This window comes from Melanostigma gelatinosum, assembly GCF_949748355.1.
Source record: "Melanostigma gelatinosum genome assembly, chromosome: 1".
Taxonomy (NCBI): domain Eukaryota; kingdom Metazoa; phylum Chordata; class Actinopteri; order Perciformes; family Zoarcidae; genus Melanostigma; species Melanostigma gelatinosum.
This window is the reverse complement of record NC_136634.1, coordinates 1,428,590-1,440,141: the sequence shown is the minus strand read 5'-3', so window position 1 is coordinate 1,440,141 and position 11,552 is coordinate 1,428,590. Positions and strand designations below refer to the sequence as shown.

The window sequence follows — 11,552 nt, the reverse complement described above, 5'->3', positions numbered from 1 at the left end:
CCTTTTAGAAGACATGTAATGAAAACAAGAGTGTTTGTGTTGCACCGCCATGTTTCTACAGCAGCCCAGAACAGACAAACATAACACCGGCTGCAGAGAGAGAATCTGCACGTTGTGTGATGGCACCTTCAGGCCTCCGTACACAATCTGCAAACTCAGCACTAGATGACACTAAATCCTTCACACTGGACCTTTAAGTATAACTTTATCGCTGTTTTCTGAAGTTTATACATTGAGATAAATGTTTAAAAAATAATGATATCGATAAAAGAACTACTCAAGGTCCACTGACTGATTTATTTCTGAAGCTGTCGACTTCTCTCGTGTCCCAGACTGACGACTCTCCTGAGTCACGTTTTGAACAGAAAGTACATTTTATCCAAGTAAAGACTAAAAGTCTAAATATTGCAACGTGTAAATAATTCAGAATCGAAGTGTCTGTTAGGTGTAAACAACAACATCAACGATTCCTCAGCGGATAAATGTAACAGACAAATGAATCATTATTCCAAACATTGAATGAATGACTCTCTGGAAAGCTGTACATTTGAAGTGATATTTTCTTGCAGGCGTTTTTAACTGCGTACATGTTGACGTTACTTTATTTCAGCTCAGCCTCTCGGTATCACAACAACAACAACAACAACAAAGAGTGTCTTAGCTGACGGAGACGTCGACGCCTCAAGAGGGTTTTCAGGAAGTCTGGAACATCTTCTTCCTGTCGGCTGATCCTCGATGTTCTTACGCCTCCGTCGACTGCAGACACAAAACCATCAACGTTATCAGGAGATCGGCCTTTTTATGTTTTAACCCATTTCTATTCACTGTCACCCTCTGTCCTGTGATTTCAACTCTTTCCAGGCAGCCGTTGGTTTCCATTCATTCACTGAAGTACAGAACAGCAGAAGCACTTTAAACCTGCTTCAGATACAGAAATCGACATTGTTGTCCTGTAATGTACGTTACGTTAAGCTTCTACTCAGAGGCAAACAGTGTACTTGATGTGCAAAGAAAAGGCCAATATTACACAAGAAAGCTACAAATGAAGAAAAGTTTGAAAACTAAAAACAGATTTGTGGACCATACATATATATATATATATATATTAATATATATATATATATATATTTACATATATATATATATATATATATATTTACATATATATATATATTAATATATATATATATATATGTAAATATATATATATATATATATATTAATATATATATATATATATATATATTAATATATATATATATATATATATATATTTACATATATATATATATATATGTAAATATATATATATATATATATATATGTAAATATATATATATATATATATTAATATATATATATATATATTTACATATATATATATATATATATTAATATATATATATATATATATATTAATATATATATATATTAATATATATATATATATCTTGATGAACTAACCCTGAGAATCATAAACGTTTGACACACAGATTCTTTTCTGTGAATTAATACGTTTTATGTTCAGGAAACGATGGTTTGTTACGTAACTTGTGTGAAACAAACACACACAAAGTTAACAGAAGTCAATGTTTGACACACGACCCAAACACAGGTCTGCTGGGTGAAGGTCCTGTTTGTTTGATCCAGTAAAACCTAGAACAAGCAGAAGTACAAGAAATGGAAATACTTCAGTAAAGTACAGTACCTGGAGTTTGTACTTTCCCCCACTGAGTACTTATGATGAAGATGTGTGAAGAAGAGGCTCTATTATTTAACAATGCATCAAGAGAGAGACTGTAAAACCTTCTCTGTTGCTGCTGCCGTTCAGATCCAAACACAACAACTGAAAACACAAAGAGACACGAACAAGAGTTCAAAGAAAGATCAAACGCTTTACATTCATCCTGAACATTTACTGGAGAAATACCTTTAAAAACAGACAATCACTGAATAACAAGTGATGACGCTCACCTTGTGTTGGAGTCCGTCTCTGATCAGCCCGTCAGGAAAGTGTTTGACTTCCAAGTCTGTTAAGAACAAACACTGAAGACTGAGTGAGAAGCTAACCGTGTGTTTCGAGGCTCCTTCAGCACGAACGCTTTTTGTTCGATGATGTTTGTCCAAAGAGGTGATTGTTTTATTTGACTGGAGGAATTAAAAGTCTTCCTCTGTGCTGAGATGAAGACAAGGTGTGAAACAGGAAGTCCTCAACTGACACCTGGTGGTCGACGGAGGCAACAACACCTTGACTCAGCGTTTAAACACTATAATGTTGTTATAACATAGCTGTAAGCAGATTTAAGTATTTATTCATGTATTTGTAAACAGCTAATACTAAGATAATGAAAATACATGGAAATATAAAAACTTATATCCGCTTACAAATACATAAGTGTGTTATAAAACATGAACTAAATGTTAATATGCTGCTTATTAATGCTACATGAAGGCACTTAAATTACAATGTTGCAGAATATTTTTGCTCCATATTTGTGTGAAAGTCTGGAAAAGTATAAAAAAATATGATTTCTAATAAATATACAAGTCTGTTGATTTTCAAACAACCTTAGTTATTGATAAAATATATTATTGCATCATATTCATGGTTAACTACTTATTTAAAATAGGTAGTTTGGATTTACGTCATACTAATTAAACTGTGCATTACAGATACATTTCTACTCAACAGACCTGCTTTTTTCACATTTTCTAAACTAAAATCTCACCTCCTGTTCTCTGGAGCTTTCAGCAGTCGCTCATGGTCTTCTTCAGCAAACGTTTAGGTTTTTATCACAAACGTGGTAACGAGTAACGGGGTCAGAGACATATTTTTTGTTGAGTTTATTTAAAATGTGAAACTGTGAAGTTATCTTGTTAATCTGTGAAGTCGAGTCAACGTTCACTGCTCAGCTCGCTGGACGCGTCCGGAGACGTGAAGATGGAGATCGTGTCTCGTCAAAGCTCCCACAAAAGATTCTTACAAATAAATTCAGTCCGTTCACATTAAAGAAGCCAGAGTTTAATCTCAGAGGCCGTTTTTTAAATTCGAATTACATGAAAGAGTTCGTTTCAGAGTAGTGAGTGTGTTACAGCCAATGTGACCTTTGACTCACAGCCAGTGTGACCTTTGACTCACAGCCAGTGTGACCTTTGACTCACAGCCAGTGTGACCTTTGACTCACAGCCAATGTGACCTTTGACTCACAGCCAGTGTGTTCAGGGTCGCTGGGTTCAGAGCTCAATGTTGGTTTGATTCCATGAATGTGTGTTTCGTCCGCAGCGTCACTGAGTCAGAGACAGAATTCCTCACGATGACGAGCAGACGCAAGAAGCAAAACACGTTTATTACCAAAAAACAATACGAAGCAGGAAGTTGTCAAAAGCGAACCTCAGCAGCACAGGAGGAAACAGGAAGTCTCACTTCAGAGTAAAAGACTAATATTAGAGCGCAAAAGAGACGAGAAACTACAATTTCCCGCTTTACAAATGTACAATAACAGGCCGAGCTGAAACTCACAGTTTAATGAAACAAAAAATATATATTTTTCAATTCAATTAAAAATTCCATGAGAAGTGCGAACGGCCGTCTACGGCGGCGGAGGTCAAGTCTCTAGGAAGTCTCGAACATCTTCTTCCTGTCGGCCTTGTCCTCGATGTTCTTACGCCAGTCGCCAGCGGCTTCTAGCGGCTGCAAAGGAGCATTTTTTAACAATATTAAGAGTTATTTTAACAGCCCAAAGTCAACCAGCGCCCACAGGTCAGGGCCCGGCTTTAAGCTTTTCAGGAGCCGACATCTTTCATTTACCAGGTTGATAAACGTTTTTGTCCGAAAATGGGAAATGTAGCAAATTAGTATATAAATAATTTATAGTATTTTTTGCTTCATAAAAACACAATTTAAATAATAAGTAAATAAAAGATATTTGGATGAAAACAAATGCTGTCATCAGTTTTAATGAAGCGTTATAATGTGCTTATAGCTCGTGTTAGGAAGTTAAACATCTCTAATATCTGTTTCATATTCACGTGAAAATCTCCTTCAAACTACCGGATTTATTCAAGTTTTTCACCAAAACTACATTTTACAGATTACATGTGAACACATCATGATCATTTCTACTGTTTGGAGCTTGAATGCACCATAACGTCATTGAATGCAACCTCCGTACATTAGCCGTCAACAGATAACGCTAACTACCGTTAGCCGTTAGCAGCCAGTTAGCGTTACTAAACCAACGTTAGCGCTCCTGTAACATTATCAAAGATCGGTGACGACAAAGCATTGAAGTAAACCTCCTGATGACATCATTTTACTGAATATAGGCCCCAAATAGTGATGACATTTGTTTTTCACTTGTCCGATCAGTGTGTGGCCAAATACACAGATGTCCTGCCTCGGGCGAGCAGGACGGCGTGAATGTCGATCTGTTGACGAGACTCACCTCCTCCTTGACCTCCTTCTTGACCTGCTTCAGGTTGGCCCTCAGGTCCATGTTGACCGTGTGCTTGGAGCCCAGCAGAGCCTTCAGCATGGCGTCAGCAGACATGCGCACTCTCTTCAGAGCGGGTTTCTTCACTCCGGCCAGATCGACTACTTTGATCTTCAGGTCTTCAATCTGAGAGCGACCAAGGACAAGTCTGATGATGCGTCTGTCTTTGTGTCATCAAATCTGGTGAGAGAAGACTCAACGCCAGCAGTGAATGTATCTACAACTAGCATCCTCTGAGAGCTCCATAAAAACACATGAATGAGCTGCTGCTCCATCGCCATCAACACAGTTTACTAACAGACGTCGTGGCCGTGACATCACCCGTTGGTTTGTGGACGTTTTGAAGCCTCGAGTTCAACATTTTGGCCGTCGCCATCTTATTTTTTTTGCAACCAGTAAACAGGAAGTGACCATATCTGGACTGAGGAGGAGTGACGTAGAGACGCCGTCTCTGGTAGAGACCTGTCAATCAGCGTGTAGCCCCGCCCTAAAGCATCCCCTGCTTTATGGTCTGTGTGACTCTAAATGGACCATAATGTACTAAATGAACATCATGCTGTATTGAAGAAGACTTGAAACTAGAGATTGAGACATAAACTCATGTTTACAATGTTTACTGAGGGAATAAATCAAGAGAGAAGTAGAGTCATTTTCTATAGACTTCTATACAACCAGAGGAGTCGCCCCCTGGTGGACACTAGAGAGAATGCAGCTTTAACGCGTGACGCTTTAATTTTCCACTCAGCAGAACCAGAGGTTGCCGCCTGATTCCTAGTGATGAACGGAGCTCATTTGCATAAAGCTCAGGTAGAGTCATGATTATGCAAATTGAGCTCCGGCGAATGGTCCCATGAATGAAGCAGCAGGAAGTGTACCTCTTTATCAGCTTTGCCCACTTTGGACTGCAGGTCGTATCGCTCTTCATCCACTCTGTCGATGAGGGCGGCCATTTTTTTGCAGGTTTCCTGAAGACACGAACAAGCGCGATGTTTACTTAATGATCACAAACCTTCACTGATGGACGTTCGACTTCAATCTGCTGTTAAATAAGCACTTTTCTTTCAGCCATGGTCTGGAACATTTCATTGGCAAACATATCTCGTCACTGCGCAGTGAAATGCTTTGTTGGCCCCTCCAGTACCATTCACAGCATAATGAATACAGACAATAAAGAAAGTATATAGAACAAAGATAGATATGTGTGCAGATATCAAAGCAGGGAAATGGTGGAGGTAATCGGCATGTTGGTCTGTCTGCATCACTTTGCTCAGACTGAAATATCTCAGTTATTGGATGGACTTCCATGAAAATGTGTGGAGACATTCACGGTCCCCTGAGGATGAATCCAACTCACTTTAGCGTTTCTCTAACTTTTCCTCAAGGGCCAACATGAGGTTCATATTCATGTTTACAGTAAAACATCTCAACTACTACAGTAATGCTTGAATTACCAAGAAATGTGGTTCACAACCAATAACTTTGGTGATCCTCGGGCTACTCTTCCAGAGCCAGAATCAGGTCAACATCGTCATGTGTCCAACACTTTGGGTTATCACCAAATACCTGCAGAACTAACGATATACGTTTACTGCTAATCAGCCCAGGCAGCATGCTAACATGCTACGCTACATGGTTAACATCACACCTTTAACATTAGCATGTTAGCATGTTAGCATGCTAGCATGCTAGCATGCTAGCATGCAGGTACAGCCTGATGGAGCTGCTAACAGGACTGCAGTTTTAAACATCATCAGCATAGAATTCGATCAAAGATAAAAAGTCAGGAGACAAAGGATGTGAAGTATCTGAGCAGCTCGTCTGAACCGCTCAGTGTCTGATAACGACGGGAGCGCCTCCGTCTCCGACCTCGATATTCTCTCCATATGACTTATTAAGGAGACTTTCAAAGGGTTTATGTTTTCAGCGATGTTTTTCCTCCTGGTCAAACATTGAATGCATGTTTCCCAGAGTCAATATGTTAAAATCACCCACAGTTTAGCTTTACAGCGTACGGATGGTGAACTCCTGAAAACGCTCTTAAACTTGCGAGCAGCACAGTTTCTTTGACTTGAGAGATCGATACCTCAACATTGGCTCAACACATTCTTACTGTTGCAACTGCATTAGAAAGGTCCAGCTCCCTCTGTTCCTTTGTGATGTGAACATTGCCGATAGCTTTCACCGATCTCTGACAACGTTCGTTCATATCAAGAGACACACATGATGCCGTCATGACCACCTCCGCTAGTGTGGAAGTGCTTTGGCTCCCGTTTCTGGATGATTCGGCTCAATAACTCGTTATTTTATTCCAGTACGGTCGAGTAATGGGATCGTGATGAAGGAATGATGAAGCTTTTGGTCTCATAACTGGAAGCATCTCTCACCATGAGGGCGGCCTGGTCTCCGCTCATGTTGGCTTTCGGGCAGCTCTCGTCCATGTAGGTGAGCTTGGCGGCTGCGATGTCCTTCTTCTCCTGTTCGATCCAGACCGCCGCGATCTGAAGCATCACGCTCTGCACGGCACAGCCAGCAAAAGACAACGGAAGAAGAACACTTGATTCATGCGATCATGTGATCACTGCTGTCATTCTATGTCCAACTTGATTTCACATGCAAGATGTTTTTCACATGTAAACATTGAAAATATCAAAAACATGGTTTGAATTTTCATGAGGTTTTCACATGTGACCTATAAGACAAACAACAACAAATAAAAACGTAAAAAAACAACTCATACATACAACAGCGCTTATTTAGCAAAGCTTAAATTATTAAAAGAGAGAAGTCCTTATTCTATAATTATACATTTAATTATATTATACTCCATTTGATTCAAGCCACCTTGGACCTTAACACTGAACATGAAGAGGTTAAAACACTTTTATTAACAATTAATGAAAACGATTCCATGAGCAGCTGACACGTCCTGAGGATCCCATCGAAGCTTCCAGTTTGTGGGTGAAAGCAGTTAAACGCTGACGACACTTCAACACAGAAAGCAGCTTGAAGGAATCGCTCGTCACACAAACATTCAGCTCCACTTCAATCTTTTCAGTGTTCTTTAAACTTTTGTTGCAAGAGGACGACTGAGAAAGTCATCAAATCTTCTCCCACATGAAACACTGAGTGTTTAAAAATGACTCTGATAAAGACTTCATGATAATTCTTCATACGTTCTACTGAACGACATGTGAACCAGTCAGCCGTTATCAGTATCTGAATCCCCGTCGATCGATGGAGCTGATGGGCAGGAAGCAGGGTTAGGGTTAGCGACGTACCTTCAGATGGTGCCGGCGGCTCGAATTCATCTTCTTACTGTGAAGATCAGAAACAAGTTGTGAGCAGAAAACATTCTCTCACCTCTCGATACGTTCAGTCAAAGAACGACGACCTCATCAACGATGAAACACACCAGAGAGAAGCGTCTGATGGAAATGGTTTCATGACTCAGCAGCAGGTGAATAAAAAGGTTTTATCAGGATGAAGTGTGTGTTGTTGTAATACTGACTTCAGCCACAAGAGGCAGCAGTGCACCTCTACTCTGTCTTCTAAATGCCTGTTTTCTTCCAGGTGAGCTTAAATATATCCAAACACAACGAACATATATTGTATTCTAGAACGTTTAGTACATTAAAACACAGCTGGAAGGAAACATGAACTATTCTAGTCTTATTGAACACATGGACGGTGGTGCACTAAAGCCTCGTGTGGCTGAACTCGGTACTACAACAACAAACACTTTTTACCGTTTTACACACGATAGAACTTAGAACAACGATCCTGGATCATTAGATCTCTTTTTCCCTCATCTGCCTCTCAGGGCTTCCGTAGTTAACGTTTAATAAAATATAAGTTAAATCACATTTGTTTCTCCTCGAAATGTAACAATGTGTTTGATGAAAATGTATAAATGTTGTATTAGTGTTTATTTCAGTTTACTCATCACATCCTTCATCCCTTCTTTCTTTTCCTTCGTCTGTCTGGTCAAGTTCATTCTCACAGTTCACTTTCACAAATAACAAATCCGTCTCTCGGGTTTAATAATCTGTACAGATATACAGTCTGTCCTTAGACCCTCGCTTCACATCAAGAGAAACTCTTCCCTTCCTTCTTTAACTCCTATTCTCTTTACATGCATCCTTTCTTTGTCTCTTCCCCTTCATTACTTTCCTTCTTCTTTCATCCTTGATTCCTCTGTTCTTCCTTCTGTCCTCTCTTTCCTTCCTTCTTCATTTCTTTTTACATCCATCCTTATGGCTTATTATTTTCCTTCACCCTTGATTCCTCTGTTCTTCCTTCTCTCCTTTTCTTTCCTCTTTCAGTCCTTCATTCTCCCGCTTTCCTTCCCTTCTGTCTCTTTTTCTGATCATCCTAATAATCAGAAACTCTTCACAACGAGTACTTTCTTTACTCTACTTTGAGTTTACGTTACACTGATACTTCTGAACTTAAATACAACTCTCAATGAAAGAATGTTGCTTGGAATCAAATATGTTAACACTGTGGCTCATTTGTCTATGAAATATACACTGAAAAATATGTTCAACAAAGTTTTCTTGAAATCACTAAATATCAATAATCCAGAAGCGACACTTACTCAGACATGATGGCGGCTTCTTTTCTTCACGACTCCTGACGGAGAGAAAGAAAACAGAAGAAGAAGAAGTGGTTGAGAATAAACAATGTTTTCATCCGGCGCTCTGCTTGAATATCAGAGACGTCTGAATGAAATGTGATCTATTCAAACAGTCGATGAGCAGCTGAGTGCTGACGGGAGCTAAGTTTGGAGTTTGGGTCGAATGTCGGTGCTGACGCCTACGATAAGCTCCTTTACAGGTGTTCAGAACCCAATATCCCCCGGGAGGTAACACTTCAACTCCTTTCGTGGAGAAGGAAATGTGCTGCGGCAGCACGTCAGCTGCCAACGACAGTCTGTCCACACACACACACACACACACACACACACACACACACACACACACACACACACACACACACACACACACACACACACACACACACACACACACACACACACACACACACACACACACACACACACACACACAAAGAATCAGATGTCAAGAGTTATTTTTCAACTATAAATAATATAAAGGTTTTATGTTTCCATCCCATTAAAAGTTAGAATAACGAAGCGCGACAGAAACGAGCTGACATCATCAAAGACTGAATTTAAGTATTCAATAAAGACTTGATTTGGAATTCATTTGAAGTGAACAAACATTTTTAAAACTTCTTCAATCAAAACAATCTCTCAGTTTTCCAACTCCAAACTATTCAAAAAACTAAAAAATCCTCTTTATTCTAACAAATAATTTACATTTTTAATGCTTTTCGTTGCACCTCAGCTCACAGGTTCTAAACCAGTTAAATGTAAAAATATCATGAAGTCGTTTTTGTGAGTAAATCGAAACGATAATTAGTTTCCACGACAAACTCAATTTATTTCTGTTATTTTAAACTATTGAAGCATTCGGCTCTCGTCTCGCTTTCAGGCTCTGACAAACATTTCAGTCTGAAAGTAAAGTCTTGACAATATAACACTCATTATCGTCTCTCAACCAAAAAACATCTTTAAGTTCAGGAATCAGTCAAAAACAGCCGAATGCTTCAGAAACCGAACGATTCAGAATCTAGAAATATTAAAAGTCAGAAACAAACAAATCAGCTGAAGTCTCGAACCATCCTGAAGTCCTTCACCCTGGACCACACGTATCCATTCCTGGACCACACATGTCCCCGGACCACATATGACCCTGGACCACACATGTCCGTTCCTGGACCACACACGTCCCATTTCTGGACCACACATGTCCATTTATGGACCACATACGTCCGTCCCTGGACCACACATGTCCGTCCCTGGACCACATATGTCCCTTCACTAACAAGCCTCAGAGATCAGGACTTCATCAACAGCAGGACCCCCCCCCCCCCCCAAAAAAACACTCCGTCTCCTCTCAGCTGCTTTGCATCCGTTCACAGGCTTCGTTGGTGAGGAAGAGGAGGAGGAGGAAGGAAGAGAAACTGGTCTCACCTAAGACGGGACCGAGGGTGGAGGAGGAGGGCGGCAGTGGGAGGAACTCGTCCCCCCGAGTTCTTTATATACACGAGGGCTCCGACATGGATATGGACCTCCTGCTTATGGAAATGCAGGATCCTCAGACCAATCGGCCGGTGAGCTCCTGAAATATCATCATCTTCTCTTCGCCAACGTCGAAGCAACGAGGCATCGCCGAGGAGGAGCCTCGGATCCTCTTAGGCCGCCCCTCGGGGCCATCGGGGTCGCTGTAAACAGGGAGGAAAAGGGCAATATAACCGCCCGTCCAAGACCTCCAACCAGATCAAGTCCTGGAGTCACTTCTGTGGGTCTTGTGGGTCTTTGGAAGTGCTTCAGTGATGAAGAGCGAATAAAAGAGTCGCTTGTAAAATCATCTGTTTTCTGTCTAAACACAAAGTCAGGATCCCTTAAATCGCTTCACTTCTCCCCTTTTGTTCCAAATGAAAGTCGTTCTTTTGCTGAACAGATGGTAAAGCACTCGAAAGGCTCATTCATGATTTGGGAAATTGGGCTCTACAAATACAATTTTTTATTGAAATCTAAATGCGGAGCAAAAGCTCCTTTGGTGAAACTTGAGAGCCGAAAAAAAACCTTAAAGAATTTTTTTTTTAAATCCACAAGCAAGACGATCGTTACTATTAATTTGCATCGTAACTATTAATCTGCATCGTAACGATCAATCTGCATCGTAACTATCAATCTGCATCGTAACTGTCAATCTGCATCGTAACTATTAATCTGCATCGTAACTATCAATCTGCATCGTAACTATCAATCTGCATCGTAACTATTAATCTGCATCGTAACTATCAATCTGCATCGTAACTATCAATCTGCATCGTAACTATTAATCTGCATCGTAACTATTAATCTGCATTGTAACTATTAATCTGCATCGATACTATTAATCTGCATTGTAACTATTAATCTGCATCGTAACTATTAATCTGCATCGTAACTATTAATCTGCATCGTAA

At 40.1% G+C, this 11,552-nt stretch overlaps 1 protein-coding gene across 2 annotated transcripts; it reads right to left on the bottom strand.

The window, feature by feature from the left end:
• Positions 1 to 3,328: 3,328 nt before the first annotated feature.
• LOC306783351 (troponin I, fast skeletal muscle-like) lies at positions 3,329 to 10,636 on the bottom strand. 2 transcript variants are annotated; one of them, XM_079276952.1, is made up of 7 exons: positions 10,552 to 10,636; positions 9,091 to 9,125; positions 7,772 to 7,808; positions 6,878 to 7,006; positions 5,369 to 5,458; positions 4,446 to 4,619; positions 3,329 to 3,691 (listed from the first exon to the last, which is right to left on the bottom strand). In XM_079276952.1, exons 2-7 carry the CDS (start codon positions 9,096 to 9,098, stop codon positions 3,614 to 3,616), a joined length of 516 nt encoding a protein of 171 aa, XP_079133078.1. In that variant the 5' UTR covers positions 9,099 to 9,125; positions 10,552 to 10,636; the 3' UTR covers positions 3,329 to 3,613. The 2 variants fall into 2 exon arrangements, with proteins under 2 accessions (XP_079133078.1, XP_079133079.1); XM_079276953.1 differs by lacking the exon at positions 10,552 to 10,636 and adding an exon at positions 9,313 to 9,425.
• Between the last annotated feature and the right edge of the window lie 916 nt (positions 10,637 to 11,552).

Bases quoted from the DNA above. Each gene is read 5' to 3' on its own strand.
- LOC306783351 (XM_079276952.1), bottom strand. The intron at 4,620-5,368 runs GTACACTTCCTG...GGTCGCTCTCAG, and splicing joins TGGGCAAAGCTGATAAAGAG to ATTGAAGACCTGAAGATCAA. The intron at 3,692-4,445 runs GTGAGTCTCGTC...GCTCCTTTGCAG, and splicing joins AGAAGGAGGTCAAGGAGGAG to CCGCTAGAAGCCGCTGGCGA.